The sequence below is a fragment of the Melopsittacus undulatus genome, chromosome Z, assembly GCF_012275295.1.
Source record: "Melopsittacus undulatus isolate bMelUnd1 chromosome Z, bMelUnd1.mat.Z, whole genome shotgun sequence".
Lineage (NCBI taxonomy): Eukaryota > Metazoa > Chordata > Aves > Psittaciformes > Psittaculidae > Melopsittacus > Melopsittacus undulatus.
In genome coordinates, this window is record NC_047557.1 from 81,497,678 (window position 1) to 81,520,294 (window position 22,617).

The following is a 22,617-nucleotide window of genomic DNA, read 5'->3' on the forward strand; positions in this document are numbered from 1 at the left end:
CATTTACATTTTTTCAGCCACACCCAGGTCTTTTACTGTAACTGGTTCTGAGTTTACTGGGAGTCTGGTAATGTCACTGGAGTTGTCAAAATCAGGAGCCTCTTGGCTCCTGGTAGAAACTAAACCCAAAAGATGCTACATTTCCAAAATGTAATAATAAAGATGCCAGAAGGTAAGCAAAGCCCATTTCTGCTGCCTCCCCTGAGTGCTAATCCAGAGCCCACGCACTTCAAGAGTACAAGCCTTACTCCTAAGCACACAAGTTCTTAGAGATTCCAGAAAAGTAGTGTGCATAGAAGCGGAGAATTCAAGATTGTTGCAGTGGAAAGGCTCCATGGAAGTACAATTTCACAAAAACTGGGGCATTTATTAGAAAAAGGAAAGAAAATTAAACTGAAACTCATTTAAATCAGCTCATCTTTAAACTGGTTCACACACAATCTTTCTGTTTGTACACAAGTTCCTGGGCTCCTTTAAGAAGAGATCAGCTTTATAATCTATTCTGAAGAAAATCCAGAAGCAAATGATTCGGGAAGCTAAAGTCAAGTTGTACAATTATGTATCCCTAAAAAGGGAAGATAAAAAAGTATTATATTAGTTTATGTCACACTCCCAAGAAGGGCTTTGAGATCCAGGTATTTCTAAACTCTACTTACCTTTCTTGTGATGATCTCAGGATTTCTGATCTCAAATAGATGAAGCCCTTTGCTGTTCATCAGTGAAGTCAAAGCTGGTTCAATCCCTATGGAATCAGTAAACCAATGCAGTTACAAGCCATCCTGGCTTGCAGCTCATCATGTGCTGCTACCTTTTCTGCCTCTTGCCAAATGCTAATTGTGCCTCAATGCCCCACAACCTTCAGCCTGACAGAAGACATTTACAAAAGGCTCCCCTTTCCCCAAGTGAATCCAGCAGAAATTCACTTCAGTAATGTGGTCCCCCAAAGCTGCCAGTGTTATTAATGTATTTTTTTTATGCTTAGGTTTAGGAGATCTGATGTTAGACACTTTAATGGAGTAAGCTGGCACTTCCCCAGAGGTAAAACTCACTTGAAATCACTTCTGGGATCCCAACAACCGAGATCATTGTCTGCAGGAAGTTTCTTATGGATGGGTCATTCTAAAAGCCAGAAAATTCATACAAACAGGTTTTAAATACATCACTTTGCCACAGGTGGCATGGAGAATACTTTCTTAGGATTTACCTCACTTGGATCAGCTGTGCAGTTAAAGACTTTAAACTCTATCCTGAAAGAAAGGACAAAAAGGAGGGGGAGAAATCATTATGGGCAGCAGAGATCCTCTTGTCATGCTGCTCTCAGATATAGGCTAAAAAAGGCAGAGAAACCCCCCCAGAGACCACAGTACTGACCTGGAGTCCAAAGGGTGCAAAATGAGTTTCTTTTCTGCATAGGCAGCTTGGATGGTGACCGTGATTTCCTGTGCAAAGATGAACAGTAGGGTTGAGACCTAGCTTATCTTTCCTTAGAGCAGCAAGTTGCATTGGTCATTTTGGTTTACTTTTCTATGACCCAGAGTTCAACATCCTTCTGGTTTTACCTCCAGATATTACTAGAGAAGGTCATAATTTTCCTTCTCTATTTGCATACAGTGAACTCCTCCCTGATGCCCACAGCCTCAGCCTGTGGTGTTCTACACTGGCTTATTCACAGGACCGATGCTTTTGCCATTTTGTGAACCAAATCCTACTTATGCAGGAAGGAAATGGTTATATAGGGTGATGTTTCCCAATGACAAACCAGTTCAACATGAAGATCATCAGAATGTGAAGAGAACAGCCAGGGATACAAGTATCCTTCCTATAGTGTTTGCACTTATAGCCAAACTAAAAAAGAAAGCAATCCCTGAAGTCTGGCCATTTAGGATCATTTTCTTGCTTCTGCCTGTATGCGAACATTCATTTAAAAGGAGCATTTTGTGATCCAGAAGGCTGGCAGACCAGGAGCAGATCACATCCTGAGAGCCACAGTTTTGGGCACCACCTCATGTCCAGTAGTTTCGTACTAGAAATTAGTTTCAAGAGATCACCTGAAGCAGAAAGACCAGCCGTGCATGTTTCCCTGGAATACTCTGCTAATGTGGGATGCTTGCAGGAGGGAACTGTACTCAATTACAGTTTAACCCTTTAAACTGAAGAGGCCAGTCTGCCCTCAGGCAGGGGTTTGTTTTTATGCAGTGTTTAGTGTCTGTATCAGACCAGAATTACAAGGCTGGACAGGCATACCACTTTCTTGTGATGTTACCAATGACAGCAAGGCTGTTGGCATTTCTTTTTTCTGCCTCCTTAGATTCAGTATAAAGGAGTTTGGGGTAAAACAAAGTGTAAGCAGGAACTTTCATACAGGCATATATAGTGGAAAAGGTTATATTTTGAGCTTTGCATTCTCCAGAGCTGTACCTTCATGTCAGAGACACCCATCTTCTAAGCAGGGGCCAGAGCTAGTATTTGGGAATGAGGAAGTTTGAAGTTTCAGAGTAAATACATTCCCATGGTGCCTTCATTCTCTCCTAAAATACCTCAGCTAAAGGGTTTCACTGTGGTACAGGTTAATGCGGGCTCATCAGAGCTTTCTGCTACTTTTACCACCTTGCACACCAGTAATGGGCTAGCTTAATAGGGGAGGCACTGAGCCAGCATGATTGCTGTCATCATTCCCAGCTTTAGTTGTTGAGGGAAGAGATGTGAGTGTTAAAAGGAACTGATATTTCCCATGGTTTAGCCACCCACCCCTCCCAAGGTCTTCACAGTCAGGAGAAGCAAGAACTGACCTTCTCCATGTACAGAACCATCAGGGACTCTTCTCCCATGGGAAGGGTGCTGACCTCTACTGCTACCAAGGACTTCACGACTGTCCCTTCAGGCTGAACAGAGATTTGGGGATGGGCAAGACTCCACACCCTGGCCACAGAGTCATTATAGGAGGTGCCTTGAAAAATCTGGTCAAGTGAGGAGCAACAGAAGAGTCAGGCTTTTTCCCAGTTTCATGCCAATTTGCCACAGAATTGCATCCCTTTTGTAGTTCCCAGATTTTCCTCCAGCTCACACAAGCCCAGTAATTCAGGTGGGTTGGAGGGAATCTGTGCCAGCTTGGAGGGTGAAGAAATCCCTGCAAGGCACAGTTTCTCTGTCAGACCCTGGTTTTTTGCATCAGGCCCACCCAAGATTCAAGTTGTCAAGGAAAGGGCACTGTTGTTACAGTGCAACAGAATCTATTTGAAAAGTTCTTCATTTGACATAAACCACTTTGAATAAGACCAAAGTTACCATCTGCACCGCATTCCGTTGTGCTTCTGTATCTTCCATTTCAAACAGCGCCTTCAGAAACAAACCAGAAACAGGTTGTAGAAAGGCACAAGAGAGATTATGGTCAGCCATGATGGAGGCTGGATGGCCACAGTGGCTTGTGGCCAGGTCAGAGGCATAGCTAAGTTCCCCCTGAGCTCACCCCTTGGCTACCTCAGTACTCCCACAGAGAGCCACATCACTTTGCAGTTCAGAAGGGATGTTTTCTATCAGCTGGTGTTACTGCTCTAAGGTATAACACTGCCTGGTAGCACATTCTTGTTAAGAAGGCACAAATTTCTGACCAGGATTACATGTAGTGACTGACTGTAGATGTCTGTCTTCCACAGAACCTAACCCTCACCAAAAAAAACTCAGTATTTAGGGACTTCTTTACTGTCCCACCATAATTCCATGTAAGGAGGGAACAACCCCTGAAATCACCTGCAACTCATCTCCTCTGATGGTCAATTCCAGGCGGTTGTCTAAGAAAGCTGCCAAAGCCAGAGAGTTGAGAATGTGTTCAGACAGCCAGAAATAAAGCATCCGGGACTCAGTCAGCAGCGACGGAGAGAAAACAGAGTCAGTGAAGACATCGGAGTAGTTCTTGTACAGGACGAGGCCCTTTAAAGGGAAGCAAGCATGTTGGTCACCTCGAGCAGCTGGCAGACAGGGGAAGGTGTCAAAACCTGCATTTCCATTGCAAGGTGAAGGCTGGACTAGGAGCAGAGCACAAGCGGTGTGCCTGCGTAAAAGACTGGCATCAGGCCACACTGCAAAGGCAGATGCAGCCCATGCTCTGCATGACAGCAAGGGACCAGCCACTCACAGACCTCCTGCAAACATCATCCCCAGAAAACCTTGGTCTCTGAGCAGCATAGGTTACTTTACCTTGTGGTGGGATTCTAGGTAATTTGCTTTTATTAAAGGAACTGATGCAAGGGAGATATCAACGCTGATACCTTCATCCCGGACAAAATTTTCTGCAGAAGAAAACACCAAAACCTGACACCAGAATGTGACTGTGGGCACAGCATGTGGCAGTCACTTTTAGGACTTGCTGCAGAAGGTGATTGGGAGTTACGAAAGGACACAGAGATGTCTCTTCATCAAGGACTGTAGTGACAGGACAAGAGGCAATGGGTTTAAACTTAAACAGGGGAGATTTATGTATACTGAAGAAATTTTTTACTATGGGAGTGGCGAGACATTGGAACAAGATGCCCTACGAAGTTATGAATGGCCCATACCTGGCAGTGTTCAAGGTCAGGTTGGACAGGGCTTGGAGCAACCTACTCTAGTGGAAGGTGTCCCTGTTTGTGGCAGGGGGTTGGAACTGGATGAGCTTTGAGGTCTTTTCCAACCCAAACCATTCTAGGATTCTATGATGGGACTGAGGGACCCTATTCCTTTGAGTCCAGTGCTGGGTCCTGCTACTGCCCAATGACTCTTTTGGAAATGGTGGGAACTACTTTGTTTTATATTCCTTTTTTTTTCACATTCCATGTCCTTTTCCCTGATATTTGGGACTGGAAACCATGGGAAATTCATCAGCAGGCACATACAGGTGCTGTAATATCTCAGCCTCAATACTCCAATGCATGTTCCTGTGCTAGCTAACATCAGTCCTTCTGCAGCTGTTCTGCACCTCTGGTCATTACATGATGAAGGAGAAATACCTCATTCATGAATTGAGGTATTTTATGTCTTTAAACCAGGGCAATCACCCTTAAAAATCAACCTGATACAGAAAAATTCAAACCAGAACTTTGCTAAGGTTTGTTTTGCCTTTGTCTGAGAGCTTGGGATCCCATATACAGTTTCAAAGGATTTTTTTTTTATGTATGTAGCTACTGCCCTGCTGGGGGTCAAGAATTTAAAGTTGCACATAAAAAAGGAAAGCAGAAAACCCAAGGATATTTACCTGCTAAATCATGTACAAAATTTGCCAGCACCTGGGCAAGAAAATTGATTTCGTTGCACACCTACAAGAGGAAAAGAAGGGGGTTAGGACTTTGGGTTGTGAAGCAGAGCTGGATCTCATGGTGAGACCTGAGGACTGTTCTTCAGTCTGGAACCATCCAAGATTCCAGCCTCAGTACAACCTCTGATCCCATCCAAGCTGGGGTGAGGGCAGGTTTTGGGGATTCTATTTATTTGTCTTATTTTTTGCAAGCAATAAAATGCTATTGCTGTTATGTTGTGTGCATACGTGAGCAGAGTGTGTAGCAAACTGACCTTTCCTCCATCCACAGGCAGTATCTGATCTTACCTCACTCTTGAGAACAAACTTCAAAGTGAAGGAGATTAAATCTGTGAAGAGCTGCTTCAGCCAGCCCGGTCTGCACAGAACATGAGCATGGTCAGGGATCACCCAGCAGTCACCAGGGTGGGTGTCGCTTGGGCTGAAGCACAGGGGGACCAGCAGCCGGGCAAGTGAAGCCTGATTTTGAAGGGGAATGGACTCACTCCTTGTCTCCTTGCAGGTGAAACATGAGTTTGTGGAAAGTCAGGTAGCAGTCCGAGGCATCAGCAGCCACTTGGTCCTTCTGGCACACTGCATGGGATGAAAAAAAAAAGAAAAATTAGCTAATCTGTTACCAAAATGAGGAGGATGAGTGCACTTTGCAGACCCTGCAGACCTGGAGCAGGGCATCACTGCAGAGGGGCAGTCAATGTCCCCCACGTCTCCCAGGCCATGTTTCCAAAAGATTCAGGACCCTGCAAAGCTGTGCCTGATGAGGCTACCTTGGACCAGGATGGGGGGTTTCTGCTTGCAGCTCCAGCTGAGCTTGTTTACCAAGCACCTTTCTTCGCACTTCGTTTGGACACCAGCTCCTTTGTTGTTTCCTAACATCACCCAAGAGAACCTGGGCAGTATGTACAACCCACAGACCAGAGCAGGGAGGGAATTACATTGTAATGCAAAACATTAGAAAATTGCAGTATACTGTCATCAAGACCTTCACACTGCTCTCCCCCTGGACCATATCAGGAAAATGTATTTTGAGGCAGGAAAATGTATTTTGAGGCCCATGTGATAACCCACATTCCTCTCATCCTTTATAGAGGTTTGCCTCTGTCCCTTTCTAGTCAGGGTCTACTGACTTTCTCAAGAAATAGGCTTTGCAGAACTTTTTTACACTGGCTTCTTCTGCTTGATCCATTAAAACTACGAGTTCTTTGAGGGCCATGTGGTCTCCTGTCGTGTGTACAAAGGGTGACAGAGACCCACTTGAGGCACCAGCTGCCATCCAGGCCCCACAGAGGTGAGCGGAGCCAGACACCCAGTCCTTCCTATGACTCTGGAAGAAGCACATACACCAAGACCCTTGCAGCCTGCGATCCCCAGCTGTTACTTACTCAGCTTAATGTTTATCTGCAGGTCAATGGAAGACTCAATTTCAAAATCAACTGAATGAAAAAGCTGCAAACTGTAATGGCAGAAGAAAGAACATTTAGCAACCTGAATGCTAAATGGGATGCATCTTCTCCCTGATCCCCCGACAGCTGCAGGGCGGGTTTTGTAACACTTTTCACATCAGTCACATTAGTGTAAAACACCAACATGTGCAGCATCACATTCAGATACTCTAATTTTAAATCGTTGCAAACCACTGCCTTAGCAGCAGTCAGACCAGAAGCATTAAACCCCTTTTTTACACCACTCAAAGTATGTAGAGCAGCTAAGGGGATGGAAGAACATTTGTCTCCTCACACAGGGGATGATGGTGAGGACAGAAAGGCAGAAAGCAGGATGAGAAGAGCAGTGATAGGGCTGAGCAACACTGCTAGTGTATAAAACCTTTTCTCATGTAGGCAGTAAGCAGCGTTGCTATCCAAGAGAGCCAGCGGAGCACAGCCCCTCAACAGTGACGCATGCCTGTGGGCAGCAGCTTGAGAAGGGGCATAGTGCTTGTCATCAACCAGCCCCCTGGTACTTACAACCAGGCCCCAGAATAGCCGTAGTTCAGGGTCCCTTTGAAGATGGCTGTCACATTTTTAATGGCAATGTGAATGGCATCGTTCTCCTTGAGCTCCACCTCACTCTGCTCAATGGACAAATCATTTACCTGTATGCTGGAAACAACAAAAACCTGGTTTGTCTCCAGTCCCAACGCTGCTTTCTCTGACCAGGCGAGACAGGTTTGCTAATGAGGACTTGGGGTCCTTAAGGGACTGCCAACCCTCGGGAGCTTTTGCAAATCACAGTCACCAGACACAAAGACAACAGTGATTTTGCTCAGCCTCGGTGCACTGCTGCTCCCGGGCAATAGTCAGGGGCGAGGCAAAGGGAATGCTTTAAATGAGAAGCACAGAGCACTGCACTGCAGAAACAGCCATGTATTCACAGAATACACATTCCTGGTTTGTGTCGGAAGGGACCTCAAAGCTCACCCAGTTCCAATCCCCTGCCACAGGCAGGGATACCTTTCACTAGACCCGGTTGCTCCAAGCCCCGTCCAACCTGGCCTTGAGCACTGCCAGGGATGGGGCAGCCACAGCTTCGCTGGGCAACCTGTGCCAGGGCCTCAGCATCCTCACAGGGAAGAACTTCTGCCTAAGAGCTCATCTCAGTGTCTGCTCTGTCAGGTTAAAGCCATTCCCCCTTGTCCTGTCTCTACAGTCCAAAGCCCCCCTCCAAGTTTCTTGTAGACCCTTTAGGCACTGGAAGCTGCCCTAAGGTCACCCTGGAGCAGGTGCTGTCCAGGCTGAACAAGCCTAGCTCTCTCAGCACGTTTCATTGCAGTGCTCTGTTAACCACAGACACAGCAGGAAATCCATCCTGTGTTTGCACCATTGCACTTGTTAGCCCAAATCAGCAGCCTAAACCTCAACATCCAAATTGTTTGCAAGGCGCTGATCAGAAAGTGGATCTGTTCCAGTTCAGACCTTTGCTTTTACCAGGAATCACTGAATCAAGGTTCCCCCCAAGGCCAGTTCCTGGTCCCCACTGTCAGCCCGCACCTCTGCTAGCATGGTGATGCAGAGACACTCACTTGGTCAGCCCATAAGCCACCTTGCCGAGGAGCCGCATGGACCTTTCCCCAGTGATATTTGGGAACTTGGCATTTCTGAATGCTGCTTGAATGACCTGTGCTGTTTCCTGGTTCACTGTTGGAAGAAAAGGGCAAAGACAGAAAACTGCAACCTGTCCTGGCTGCAAAGCCAAGTCAGCATCCTGGCTTAAAGCTCTACAGGAGAGTTTCAATCAAGGCATTCCCATTAGATTAAGGAAGCACGAGGAGTAGTTTCAAAGCATACTAAACACAAAACCAGCTCCAAACTTGACTTTAAGAGCTGGTGGCAGCTGGCGACAGCCACATGTGGGCTGGACAGTGAACAGTCAGGCTGTTCCCAGGGAATCAAGCCCAGCTTTCACATACCTCACTTGCACCTTAGAGCAAACTTTGGAAAGGTTGAAGGTCTCTCATCCTTACACTGCAAAAACTGTTGACTTTTTCACCCTGGTGCTTTGCTCTGTTGCTGCTTGCTTGTATTGCAGCCAGCTGTTGAGTTTCCAAAGGAAAACTTCTGAGATTCAAGTTTCTGTACCCATTTTTCTAATGTTATTCATCCAATGCCAGCCTCAGCATCAGACGCAAGCCTGTATTGGACTTCTTCCTTGCAGAAATAACCCTCTCTGAGTTTGGATGAGCATCCTTCCCTGTATGTCCCACTGCTGGAGGGGATAGGACAGAGCTGCTCTCACCCTTTGTGCAAGCCCTAATTATTCTTCTTCCACCTGCAGAGCCCCCAGAGCCTTGCACAGAAACCCCAGCAGCAGAGAACAGTTGTTTTTCCCCTTCTGTGCTCCAGCCCCAAGCAAAGTGAGAAATCAAACACACATTTGCTCTAGCTCTTCCATCACACCAGCTCCCAGTGACTAACATTGCTAAAGGTCTGGGCTGTGGAGAGGGCTTGGGGATTATTTTCTAGCTTCTTTGAGAAGTTGTGCCTATTGAGTTCAGGTGCTCATGATTTAACCAGTGCTCCCAGGGAGGTATTAATACATCTTATGGGAATATAGTTTCCACAAGAGCCAGGTAAGCAAGAAACATGCTCCCTTGACTGCTCTATCACTAACTTGCAGTTGGGAGTGGGGAAGCACAGCCCATGCAGCAGGTACTTACGCAGCAACGCCGCAGGCTTGGTCATCCTGCAGACGATCCCTGTGACACTGTAAGGGAAAGGCCCGAACTCACAGGCTACTGACACATGGATAAGCACTAGAAAGATCCTGAAGATCCCCAGCCTCATCCTGCCAGCCCAGAGCTTCAGCCAGAGCAGAGTGTCGACGAGATCAACTGCTTCTTGACTGTGGCAAAGGCTGCTTTCATACCTCCAAGCAGTGCTCATTCAAAGCAGGACATGACCTGCTTCCTCCAGTTATCAAAACTCATCACACATTTCCTAATGTTTCTATAGTTTCCTTAAAGTTTCCTATTCTTCAAGTCACACGCTGCCTTCCTCCCACAGCGGCACTTAGGCTGCAGGACTTGGTGCTTCTGCCAAGACTGTTGAACTCAGGATATGCATGCATTAAAGCAAGCAGAGAAAGCTGCAGGGGGCTGGAGATTAGAAGGGGATGAAATCAAGGGAGCACCCTCATGCTCTGCCTCCAGCCAGTTCATCATTTGCTCTTGACACAGAAATATTCTGTATTTTGCATTCCAGCAGTAACTTCATAGAATCCCAGACTGGTTTGGGTTGGAAGGTACCTTAAAGCTCACGCAGCTCCAATCCCCTGCCACAGGCGGGACACCTTCCATTAGACCAGGTTGCTCCAAGCCCTGTGCAAAATGGCCTTGAACACTGCCAGGGATGGGGCAGCCACAGCTTCTCTGGGCAACCTGTGCCAGGGCCTCAGCACCCTCACAGGGAAGATTTCTTTTTCCCAGCAAAGTCCTGTTTGAATGGTACCTCTGTTATCCACTGCTTTCCCTTCCACTGATTTCCTTTCCACTGTGGGGAAACTGAGGCATGCTCCTGGGAAGGGGTCTCCTCCTGCTATTGCTGCTGGGTGAGTGCACATATCCAACATCTGCGGAGAGCCCCAGGACCACAGGACTCAGGAGCTCCCTGCCTCTTGGCTGGATTTTTGGGCCATCTTTGGTCTGACACATTCAGGATGGGGAAGAACCCACTATGCTGGAGCCTTCCATGCACCTAGCCTCTCAGCTGCTACTTGGGAGACATTAGAAACCAGGTTTACATGCAGCCCTCGCTCACCCACCGTCCCCTGGCACCCTGTTTTCTTGCAGGGGCCCATCCCAGAACAAGCTGCAGAACAAAACAGGGTGATGTCACTTCATAAAGAAGCCTTGCAGCAGCGTGCCCTGTGAACTATTCAGCCAGCAAGGACTGATTGAGAAGGAAGAGTGAGATCTTGCAGCGCTGCAGGGACACATCAAGCCCCAGGCCAGATGAGGTGCCAGCCACCCTCCTCTCCCTAGCAGACACTTCGTGCTCCCTGCTCTGGGTGAGGACACTTCCTTTGGGCCCCGCCATCCGGTCCCCGCCCTGCTGCTCTGTTTGCATCCGGAGTTGAGATGTGAACGGCCTCAGGTACCCGCGGGGCACTCACGGCCACTGACCTGCCCAGCAGCTCCACAGCCTCATCCAGGCAAGTGGCCCAGGACAGGCTGCCCACTGCGAGCCCATGCTGGATAGTCAATGAACAAGGACATTTGACACGAGCCTGCAGGGACAGGACAAGGGGGAATGGCTTTAGCCTGACAGAGGGGAGATTGAGATGAGATCTTAGGCAGAAGTTCTTCCCTGTGAGGGTGCTGAGGCCCTGGCACAGGTTGCCCAGAGAAACTGTGGCTGCCCCATCCCTGGCAGTGTTCAAGGCCAGGCTGGACGGGGCTTGGATCAACCTGGTCTAGTGGAAGGTGTCCCTGCCTGTGGTAAGGGGTTGGAAGCAGGATGGGATTTCTATAATAACTTAGGATTTGGAAGCATGTATAAAGGTAACAGGTGCCTGAGCAGCAGAGGTTTTGCATGGCAGCCCAGTGCTATCACCTCAGATACTGTGGCATCCTCACAGCCCTTGCTAAGAGGCCACTTTTCAGGGAAGCTGCAAAGGGGAGACCTGGCAACAAAATATTACAATTAAAGAAGCTTTAACCCTGTAACAATTCTGGCTCCTGCTATTCTTCAGCTAAAGTCTCCCACATGTCCAGCCCTCCCCACAGATCACAGTTTAAGTGATGTGCAGTGGCCAAGAGGTGGGGTCACAGTAGGAGTGGGTGCCACAAGCACTGAGCCAGTGAAGCACTTAAGCTGGCACAGACAGGGTTCTTCTGGGTGTCACACAAGCACATCTGCCAGCATCCTTAGTACTAGTGATCGTGATATAAACTCAGGTGTGCCGTGAAGTTTTGAGTTTTATTGGAACAGATACAGAGGAGACACTGCAGCAGGGAAGTAGCCCCACTGAGGCTGGTCTTGGTCACTGTAAATGAAAGCAGAGCAGTGCCCAGGAAGACATAGCCACCCTCTTGCCCAGAGCAGCAATTCGTACCAGCATGAAAGAAAGGGAGAACCAGAGCAGCCTGGTACAGGGGTGTTTGTCACTAGTATCCTAGGTTAGATACAGGCAGAAAGATCAAGAACCCAGACCCGGTGTGTGCTGGTCCTGATAGATCTAGTGCATTGGCAGCCCCATCACCACTTGGGAAGCTGCTGCTGGGATAATTTGAGGTGAGAGCAAGGGAGGACAGGGGACTGCAGGGTATTGACCTCCAGGGGGAACAGGAAGGCTGGAGACTTCCTGCTTACAATAATAAAAACATGTGAAACGTGGAGATGCTACAAGAACCCCTGCCCTGGAATAACCAGGCAGAGGCAAGGACAGTAGGGACACAGCAGCCTCCTACTCCCAGTGCAAGATCAGGCCAGCAGGAGACAGGTCAGATTTAAAATCCCTATAGAGAGGTTAAATTCAGGTAGTGGGAGGCAAGGTAGGCTTAAAATGCCAGAGAAAGGTAAAATGCCCAAGCTGGTGCATAGTGCTTGCAAAGTGGACACTGGAAGATGTTTTGATAAGTACTTGCTGTGTAAGGCTTTATCTGAAGGCCATACACGCATACCATGTGCTCACCCTCTTGCTGGGGATCATCCTGTAACTGGGGTTGTTTTTCCCCATGCTATCCAGAGCAGAGGTACATCACAGCACCATTAATCTTCATGCTGCTTTGACCCTAAACACTCAGTGTTACCCTGCAGCTGCTTCCTGCAATAGCATCCAGGTACTGCACTGCCTTCTGCTCTGTCAGCAGGACAGGCTCAGCACCACACCAGGCTCAGGCAGCAGTTCAGCTCTGGGTGGCAGGAGAGCAAGGCCAAAGCTCTCATCTCACCCCTGAATCCAGTGCTCGTGAGGCCCTGGTCAGTCCCATGGGGACCATAGCCAAGTGCCCTGCGTTATCCTTTCCATACCCCAGCAGAAGGGATCTTGAGTTGAAGAGACTCAACTTTGAGGAGAGCTTATTTCTCACAGTTAAAAGGTACAACTGTGACGGCTTGGATGATCAACAAATAAATTCATATTCCTATTTGTGCATGGTGAGATTTTAACAGGCTCTCACCTGGGAAGTAAACCACCCATGAGGCTTTTGTAAACAATGAAGTCTCACATGGTTTTCTACAGAATTCTCCTGAAAACAACCTAATGTCTTCTCTTCCCTGCCAGTACCACCCATAACAACCTCCAAAACCTGTAAAAATAAACTAGCAGGCACAGGCCAGCTCAGGCTTTTACCTCTGAGTCTGCCCAGGGCAGCAGGGTTAAAGCCTGGAGGAGCAGTGGCTGTTTCTGCACTGCCAAACCCAGACTGGAACAGCAACAAATACAATTTTCAGCGCTAATATAGGAAAACTGTGAGGTCCTTCTGCAGCACAGGCCACCAAGCAGACACAAGATACAGGCCTAGGAGCAGCACATCCCAGCATTTCCCAACAGTCCTGGGCAGGCAGCTGAGCATTAACTGACTTCTAGCCCCTCACCGCAGGTTTGTGACCCTGGCTGAGCACCAGGTCTGGGTTACATCTATGGCATCACTCATTTGATATTCAAGCAACATAAATACAAGCAGACAGTTCAAGAGCTATTCTTAGGAAGCACAGGCTGGAATGCAGTGCTGGAGGCACAGCTGGCATGTTTGGTAACTTGACTGGGGAAAAGGGGGAGAGAGACACCTTCCCCCAGACAGACACCCTCCCCCTTCATATCCCCCCCAGCTTATCTGCTCAGCAACAACCTCATTCTCATGAGATTTATGTTCCACAAGTTGAGGACAGGTGCATGCCTTTGGTGACAAACAGGAATTCAGTGTCTCCTGATGTAGGAAACCTATTACATGTTTCTGCAGAGAAGATGCCTGAGAAGACAAACTAGACTGTCCATTTCTCCTTTGGCTCTTCCAGGACAGAAATTTGCTCTCAGCAGGGGGAACCATAGCAGCAGAATCACACAGCTTGAAGTGTGACTAAAAGAAACCCAGCTCCCTAAGCCCACAGCCTTGACGCCCTTTCCCTTCTTCACAATTTGTGTCACAGCACAAGGCCATGTTATTCCCAGAAAATCTCTCTGGGATCTCTATGCTCTTTCAGCAGCCTTGCTCTAGAAGTTTCAAGACTCAAATCACTGGCACATGTTCCCAGAGAACCTGTGGCTGCCCCATCCCTGGCAGTGTTCAAGGTCAGGTTGGATGGGGCTTGGAGCAACCTGGTCTAGTGGAAGGTATTCCTGCCCATGGCAGGGGGTTGGAACTGGATAAGCTTTAAGGTTAACCCAAACTATTCTATTATTCTATGATACAATTCCAGTGTCTGATCTAAATTCAGTCAACTAACTCAAGGCCCATGCTCCTGTCTCACCACAGAAGGCATGCAGGCCATCTCCCCCTTCCTCACCATCACTATTTACATGCCTCATTGCTCCCACTGCCCTTCACCTAGGCTGAGCTGCCTCCATCTCCTTCCACCACTCCACCTCAGCCATCCCCACTTGCTCACAGGCTGTCTCAGGCAAAGCCAAGGGGTCCCTGGTGAGGGATTAGCAGCAATTAGGACTACACCACTCACAGCTCCACATACCAGCAGGCTAGCCCAGTCACTAGTATCCAGTGCCCTCAGCCAAGCTCTGCTCCCATTCCCAGTGCTCCTGCTAGGATGCAGCACAATTACCCACCAGTTACTCACATGATCCACCCAGTGCCCCCTGATGTATTTCCCTCCACCCCACAGATACATTTCACTAAACCATCCAGGAAATATTCTCCAAGGGCCAGGAACCTCACCATACGCCTCCAGCAGCATTAGCTATACTTAATTAGTTTTCCAGCTAATTTTAAACCAACCTGCCTACCTGTGGGAGCAGTAAAAGCCTCAAGACAACAAGAGATGTTTTGCTGTCTCTGATAAAGTTCACAAGTAAAACAGTATTTGGTCCTTGTTGCCTAAACCACACCAAACCCATTCAGCTCTGGTTGCCAAGAAACTGGCAGATTTCCTCCAGGCCCACGCACAACTCAGCTGATTTAGGCACTTTGACACCTGAGTAATTAGATACACCCTGAAGAAAAAACATCCTGAACACAAGCAGAGTTACCACTAGCAAGAGAGAGGGAACACTGCTTGGGCAAACATCAAAGGCTTATGCAGAGTATATCCCAAGTAACAAGTCATCTCCTCTCAATTTACTTCGAAGCATTTAAATCCTTCATTGCTAAACTCTACCTATCCCCCCTAAGCCTCCAGCAAACTGAAGCTGTGGCAGAAAAAAAAAAAAACAAAAAAACTAATTGGTAAGAGGCAGAGAAAGAAAATTTGTTCAAAGCCAAAAATAACATCACCAAGGTTAAACTTCATACTGCATGTGAACATCACACATCTAGCATCAGTGTAATCTGAAGCAGCAAGATCAAGTGCTGACAACTGGGCTGTTACAACCACTTGTACCAACTCCTGTGTGTCAGCCCTGATGAGACACTCTTGACAGTTTTGCCAACTGCAGGTAGCACAGAGGAAAAGCACTACAATTCTCATGAGTAGCTGCTGTTCCTGGGCAGCACATTTCAAGCCAAGATAATGCACTACAGCACTACTAGTCACACACAGGACTCAAGGGGCAAAACTCCAGACTTCCCAGATCCCTGCAGAATTACCTGCTTCAGGGTGTATACAGCCTTTGTGCCAGCAGCCTTCAGTGAGCAAACACAAACTGCAAGCTATCCCAGGCACTTTAAATGCTGAAGTTTGCTTCCTGAAGAATACAGTTCAGCAAGAAGCTGAGTTTAAGGCTCTGTGGGCTTTTTTTCCCTTCACATCCCAGTTCACTTATCATGATTTTACAATAAAATCAAGGTGAGAGCACATCCTGCGCTTTGCACAGGTAGTCTTCTGACTGCTATGCAAGTGTGGATGAGTGCCTGCAAAGTTTTATTGGAATCAAAGCCCTTGACAGTATCAGAAACTAAAGGGAACAAAATGAAGTAACACAAGGGGGTTGCTCTGCAGTAACAATGCATCAAAACTGAATACAGGCATTAGACTGCTTTAACTTTGCATCCAAAAGCACTGAAGTTTACATCTTCCAAAAATTCTTGCTAGTTAGAGCTGGACACCCTCTTCTCCCATGATCTGCCAGGGGGAAATTAAGCCTCAAGTTTAAACTGCCTGAATTTGGCAACATGAAGTTTAGCCTACAACTCTAATAAGGTAATTGCTTTAAGAAGTCACTGTAAGAGTCCTCCACTTCAAACCAGCAAGGGAATTGCATCATACATCCTTCATAGGGAAATACTTACAAAAATTTTAAACTATTGTTGCAGATTTTAGATCTATTGTTAAATTGCTTCAATCTGCTAAAGCTTATCTAGCAATTTTTTTTTTTGAGATCCTACACTCAGTGTAATTTAAATAGCATCTGAAACATTCCAACAGGAATCAGAATCAATTCTGCTGCACAGAAGCAGCAATTTGCGTCTCTAACATTCTTGCACACCTGCTTAGAGCCTGTGCATTTAGTGTACAAGTTCACAATGCCAAGCCTCAACATAGGTAACTAATAAATGCTTCAGAACAAAGTTCTTTGGACTAAGGGCAAGCATCTCAGTCTCTAGGCTGCAATAACTTAAGGCTTCTTGCAGTTTTATTTGCTTAGTCAGTGAAAGCCAGACGTGTCATCCACTTTTACTCCTGGTTTGCAGTGCCAGATAAGCAGACTGGTGACAGGTCAGTTGTGGGTCGCTCCGAGCCCTTCTGGAAGGAGGGATGCAAAGAAAGTCTTGAAGAAAACCCACATTGTGCCCAGCAGTGAAGGGTTCATCTGCTGCAGCTCTTGTAAGCCTTGACCATCATCAGGAGATGCCTCAGATTCATCTGCTCCACCTGCATTCTCCCCCTGCCAAAAGAAAGGGTATTTGGTGAATAAGGTCATTTCAGAAATGCATTAGAAGTATCAGGTGTCAAACAGCATTTTGTTACCCAAATATCTGTCATAATATAAAAAGCTTTCAAGTATCCCAGACAACCACCACCAAGTCAAAAACCCAAGCTGTACACTGGTGTTACTGATGAATTCTCACAGCATGTCCAGGAACGCTGCTTAGGGCAGACATGAAGCACCAGGCTCAGATAAACTGTGGATGAATTCACAACTTTCCCTGACATCAGACAGAAGCATCAGCTTGAAATGCAAGACTGACTGCTTATCAACTCAAATCCTGCCACCAAGGTACCACTCTAAACCCTGCCTTCAGTTACAGAACCTGGGACAAGGCACCCTCCTTACAATATCCTGAAGGACAGAAACAACTAAGTGGTAACATTCAGCCTGAAATACTTTGTAGAACAGAGGAATTAGCAAAGAAGGACTCAGGATGGCAGTTCTGCCCCCATGAAAGATAGCTTCTGAATAAAGTTCAAAGCAAAGTCGCTGCTACAACATGTCATTAGTAAAGTAAAATTCCACAGGTTTTCACGCTCATGGCTTAAAAACAAAATAACAAGACAATACCTGTAAGTTATTGTTCTGGTCCTGGTTTAGAGCTGCTTGAGGAGGAACATTGCCTGGGAAGGGCTGAACCGGTCTTCGTCTAAATGGAAACCATCCAACATGGTGCCTGGAGAAGAAAATAGATTTGTATTAATACTACTTAAACATTACTCCTTCCTGTTACACCACCACAGCCCAGAGCTGCAGACAGCAAGGTTAGCATATTAAGGTCTCTTTCTGCCCTAACTCAGCAAGCACTTTCAAAGCCTCCTGTCAGCAGCAAGCCATGGGGTAAGAGAGGAAGGCTGAACATTATCTTGCACTCAGAATAAGCAGTACTACATCTGGGTGTGTATCCAGCATGCTGCCAGAGGGCCTGCTTGATCACCATGCTCTGTGCACCCCAGAGTAACTTCTCTGTACTCACCCTAAGAAAAGGGGCACAAGGAATATATGAAATGCAGCACTCTGACCAAAACATAGGCCATGTAGACCTTAAAAGGTCTGTATCTCTACAGCACAGACATGTAACCCACAAAGCAAGCTGTTCACATTACACTTTAGAACTACAAACAGCAGTTAATCTTCACTCTCCTAAGTCTGCACAGAGGTTGGCAGAACTGATCACCTGAGCTGCTCCAGCTTTAACTCTTACTGGCAGGAATTCAGAGGCCTACATCACTTGTTTCACAGATGATCAAGGAATTTGAGAGGACAGATTATCTTTCTCAGGCAAGACTTCCCAAAGCACATCAGCTGAGGACCCATTACCTTATTGTGCTTCTAAGATTTATCCGAACCTTTCTAACACAATAATAAATATTAACATCGTACACTCACAGGTACATCAGGATACTGCCACCCATAACCAGAAGGAATCTGCTGACACTGGAGTAGAAATAGATCATGTTGACAAATACATAGAACAACGTTGCAGAGTAGAGCCAGTGCAACCAATCTCGATGGCCACCCTCCTCCTCTTCCTCCATGAGGCGATCCCCTTGTGCATTCATTTGCAAGTTACGGTTGGCCACTGCGTTAACCTGGGGAGCAGCATTCTGGTTTCCAGGCTGATTTTGTGCAGGAAATGTGTCTGGGAGAGGAGCCAGTGTTGTCACTGGAATCTCTTGAGAATGTTGTGCATGGGATGGGTCAGCAGATGCAGCAGTAGAAGCCAAGCTGAATCCAGAGAATACAAAAGTACAGAATAATGCTTAGTCAAATAATTTCACACTTAACATAGCACTGAAAGTTCATCCATCTTTAAATACAGGCAGATCACATGCAAGTAGAAAGCATCAAGTTTAGAGGATACAGAAACCCAAGTTTCAGTTCTATCCATGACAATGGTTATACAGAAGTGACTTCAGGAAGTCAAACCAAGAACCTTCCACTTTGTGAACAATTTCAATGCTTTGCAAAAAAACTCTTCAGCAATCGACAAACAGTCTGGAAAGCTCCTGCCAGTCTCAGCTTTACCTCTGCTACTTATCTGCAGTCAGTGCCTCTCTGTGCTACTTTAAGCAGTCAAAAGTATGGTGAAGAGTTAAGGTTTATCATCAGGATTACAGTTACTCTACAGACATGTGCCCTCCCAAAAGAATCAGAGCTGCAGATTGCAAGATTCAAAACCACTGGCCTAAACCAGAAGCCATGCACCACATGATAGGTAGAGGCACCCTCCCACACTATTCAGTGTGAAGTTACAATACCAGCTACCATCAAAAGAAGAACTGCCAGCAGCTCTCTATTCCCTTGTATTACAGTTCTACTTCCTACTGGTAGCTTTGGACAGAAAACTTACTATTGCAAGTAGTACTGTCTTGCATAGATCTGCTGGAACCAGGACATCTGAAGCATGTTGTAAGTTGTATACACAGAGAAGCCAGAAGCCACACTTTGGAAGGGATGTTGAGTTGTTTCCAGCCTTGGTTAAAATTTAAACACATACATTAGCAAACACGGGACAAACTGCACAGGTCATTTATTACACGACAATGTAAACAATTTCTGCCATTTTGCAAACCCTGATGCAAAATCAGGGCTTCCTTCCAGAGCATTAATGACATCTTTACCAACATGAATAAAGGGATGATTTTTTCAATTAACAGAGCAGTGCATTTTCCTTCAGCTTCTTCCATGTCCACTAAAGCTTTTATATATAATTTCATCATCTTTGACCCACACTCTGTGGGCTTAAGATAACATATGTGGCATAAGAAGCTGGTATCCAACACAAAGCCAGTGTTTTGAAAGTCATATTTACCTATTACTGACTTCTGCTGAAGACTGGCCACCAGAAGAGTATTTCAGTCTTTCACCATCTGAGGAAGATGCAGTTGGTTCTTGACTAGCTTCTGATGGTAACTTTGGCTTATCAGCTTTAACCTAAGGACAGCAATGCAGTGAGTAAGGTTTATTCAGGACACCATATGAGCATTATGCAATGAGGTTACACCACACAGAACACATTCTTATAACTGCTACAAACTTGATGCGCTCTGGCCTGCACAGTAGCTCTAGCACTGCCTCAGCACTGACACTGTTCTTGGGCTCCATGCCACAAGCACCTCCATCACCATTTTAAAGCTCCTTAAAAAGTGACTGGCACATAAACCTGATTTTCTCTTTACCAGATCTACACCTGTGTTTGTTACCTCTTATGCGTGCAGTCATGTCCTATCAGGTTATAAAAACAACTAGAACAAACAGAGGGAACTGTGCTCAAGACAGTTTGACTTTTAGCTTTGGTAAGTTTGTACTTGCATACGCAAACCATCACACACAGAATTCAAGGGCTGATCTATGGCAATCCATCTGTATAATATCCATACCAAAACTAGCTCACATCTAGCAGCCATCAGACAAGGGGAGGATAAGCTCAGATTGCCTATAAGGGGCAAAACAAACACAACTCTAGACAAACCAGCATGTCCACTTGAGAGTAAAAACTGGGTTTGGCCATTTGCACTGGAGAGTGTCAAGTACTCAACTCAAGCACTAAGGCTCAGCTTCGGCTTCTTCTCCACAGGCTGAGTCATTAATGAGAACAGCTACAGTGTCCTCAGCTAACAGTCTTCTTCCTCCCCCACACCCCAAGGGGAACCCACTTCCACTTTAATACCCTGCCATCTGCCCACCTCTGTCCCAGAGAGCCTCAGACATGGTAAGTCATACTCTGCTTAAAAATTAATTTACCAGAAAGCACTTCTACTTTGAACAGTGGGTTGCTATGAGATTAGTTTTGATATTTCTTAACAGATGCCACAAAAGCCTTTACTGATGAACTGTAGTCAATTTTTCTAACTTTGCTTAATGCAAATACATTCTCACATTCCTTATCAAATTGTCACAAAGTAATACTGCCATTACAGAGACTGCAGCACCAGTGAACTTCAGAGTAGCTGTTCGGCACTTCCCTTTTTTTTTTATTCACAAGCCCAAGATTCAGAGTAGTAGATTCACTTAGTGTAAGTACCTCTGCACTGGATTCTTGCACATGTGCAGGAGTCCTGAATTTGTATACCAGATGAAGAGCATGCAACTCCCCGTGCTAAAAACAAAAGAGAAGACACGTTCAAAAAACACTTTTCTTGAACTTGTTTCAGCACACAGAAGTTTATATATATATATACACACACCTTTGGTAGCAACTCTCTCAGATAATGATGATCCAGCAGTAGCTTACCAGAATAAATCAGTTTTTGGTCCTCTTCAGGCTTTGAAGAAAGAAAACAAAGAACAGTATGATTTGCTCTGCCAAGCACATGCCAGCACTAACTGGCAACTTGCAGCCAGATGGACAGACGGACACAGCTGGAAGCACCGTACGCAGTAAGGTACATCGTGCACACAGAAATTCAGCTGATGAAAACAAGTCAACACTGAAGTGTAAGATTTAACAACAATGAAGTCAAAGTCCAGTAGGAGGCTATACAGTACTCATTTAGCAAAGAGCTTGGTTACATGCCACCTCCTTTAGAGTGCCAAAAACATTTGTGTTGCTTAAAAGAGAGGTCTGAAGTACAGTCTAATCTGACCAGCACTGGAGGTGGTGGTATCAAGTCAACGCGTTACACCCCATGAGATGAATCCCAGCAGATGAAAATAAAACCCTGTGTCCTTCCCGCCGCAGCCCAGCAGTGGGCGAAAGCACAATGATCCTTGCTCCTGGGAAATCTCAGGAAAGCAAGGCAAAAAGCCCGTCCTCCTACCTAGATAGTGCCTGTGGGGTACCGCGGAGCTGGGCTCCTGTGGTGCCGGCCCAGAAGGAACTCAAACTTCTGCATTCTCACGTCTAGAATCCCAGCTGAGCACTGACAGGGCCGCCTGCCCTTGGAGGAGTCAAGAGCTTGCGAAGGAAAGCGCCAGTGGGTGCCAGCCGCACACCGCTACCCATCCCGCAGCACGGGGAAAGACGTTAATGCTTAACACCGGCCGAACCGGAACCCAAGTTCAGCCCCCAGCATCCCCCGCGCGGGAGCGCAGCTGGGTGCGGGACACTTTAGAGGGTGTGGGTAGGAACGATCAGGGCTCGGGGGAGGCCCCGGAAGCGCATCCCGGGGACGCGGCTCCGCTCCTCAGAAAGAGGTTCGAGCAGCGGGCTGAGAGCAAGCGGTGTCGCGCACTCACCGGTGCCCCGGGAACGAGGTGGCGCAGTTCGGCCTTGAGACGCCGCACAGTCCAGGCGGGCTCGGCGCGCAGGCGCAGGTCCGGGTGCCGGTGCGTGGGGCTGCGGACGAGCAGAGGCAGAGGCTGCTCCATGGCGGTGGTACGACTCCAAGAGCACGCTCGCTGCCGGCCGAGCCTTTTATAGGTCCGCGGCACGCCCCGCCCTGCCGCAGGGCCGCGGTGGCTGCAGCTGATTGGCAGCGGCGGGAGCGGGGAGAGGGACTACGACGTGGACTAATGGGACGGAGGTGCGTAAGAGGGCGGTGGCGGTAGAGATAGGAGCTGATTGGGGACCGACCGTGATGGGCGGGGACTCCAAGGTCGACGGGGCGTCACCATGACAACCACGACCGCCGCCCCGAGCCTTACTGAGCCACGGGGAGCCGAGCCAAGCCCGGCCAGCGTACCGGGGCCGGCTTCGGCTCCGAGGGGGGGCTGGAGCCGCATCCGGGGCCATCTCATCCTTCAGACACCCACCCCTCAGGCCCGCCAAAACCTGCGTCCATCGCTGGCAGCGCAGGAACGTTACCCCAGGTCTCCACAGCCCATGAGGCTCCGCGGCAGGCTCCTTCGCTGCGATTTCCTGGTCCTCCACTCAGGCAAGAGCTCCAAAGTGCAGGGTCCTGACTTGTCCC

At 47.4% G+C, this 22,617-nt stretch overlaps 2 protein-coding genes across 2 annotated transcripts; both read right to left on the bottom strand.

The window, feature by feature from the left end:
- Positions 1 to 490: 490 nt before the first annotated feature.
- Positions 491 to 12,457, bottom strand: CETP (cholesteryl ester transfer protein). The gene is made up of 18 exons (XM_013129807.2): positions 12,413 to 12,457; positions 10,892 to 11,005; positions 9,438 to 9,579; positions 8,304 to 8,418; positions 7,249 to 7,383; positions 6,667 to 6,737; positions 5,773 to 5,860; positions 5,576 to 5,645; positions 5,228 to 5,288; positions 4,195 to 4,286; positions 3,748 to 3,927; positions 3,286 to 3,336; positions 2,790 to 2,957; positions 1,372 to 1,439; positions 1,205 to 1,247; positions 1,050 to 1,119; positions 657 to 742; positions 491 to 565 (listed from the first exon to the last, which is right to left on the bottom strand). The coding sequence occupies exons 1-18, from the start codon at positions 12,455 to 12,457 to the stop codon at positions 491 to 493; spliced, it is 1,674 nt and encodes a 557-aa protein (XP_012985261.2).
- A 3,279-nt stretch (positions 12,458 to 15,736) lies between these two features.
- HERPUD1 (homocysteine inducible ER protein with ubiquitin like domain 1) lies at positions 15,737 to 22,081 on the bottom strand. The gene is made up of 8 exons (XM_005152304.2): positions 21,944 to 22,081; positions 20,953 to 21,030; positions 20,790 to 20,864; positions 19,578 to 19,699; positions 19,116 to 19,238; positions 18,152 to 18,490; positions 17,333 to 17,438; positions 15,737 to 16,717 (listed from the first exon to the last, which is right to left on the bottom strand). Exons 1-8 carry the CDS (start codon positions 22,073 to 22,075, stop codon positions 16,550 to 16,552), a joined length of 1,143 nt encoding a protein of 380 aa, XP_005152361.1. The 5' UTR covers positions 22,076 to 22,081; the 3' UTR covers positions 15,737 to 16,549.
- Positions 22,082 to 22,617: the final 536 nt, after the last annotated feature.

Bases quoted from the DNA above. Each gene is read 5' to 3' on its own strand.
- CETP (XM_013129807.2), bottom strand. From the start codon at position 12,457: ATGGGGAAAAACAACCCCAGTTACAGGATGATCCCCAGCAAGAGG. The intron at 5,646-5,772 runs GTGAGTCCATTC...TGTTCTGTGCAG, and splicing joins CACCTGCAAGGAGACAAGGA to ACCGGGCTGGCTGAAGCAGC. The intron at 1,440-2,789 runs GTCAGTTCTTGC...ATCTTTGCACAG, and splicing joins TGGTTCTGTACATGGAGAAG to GAAATCACGGTCACCATCCA.
- HERPUD1 (XM_005152304.2), bottom strand. From the start codon at position 22,075: ATGGAGCAGCCTCTGCCTCTGCTCGTCCGCAGCCCCACGCACCGGCAC. The intron at 20,865-20,952 runs GTGTGTGTATAT...TTTTGTTTTTAG, and splicing joins TGAGAGAGTTGCTACCAAAG to CACGGGGAGTTGCATGCTCT. The intron at 16,718-17,332 runs GTATTGTCTTGT...TTCTTTTGGCAG, and splicing joins ACCAGAACAATAACTTACAG to GGGGAGAATGCAGGTGGAGC.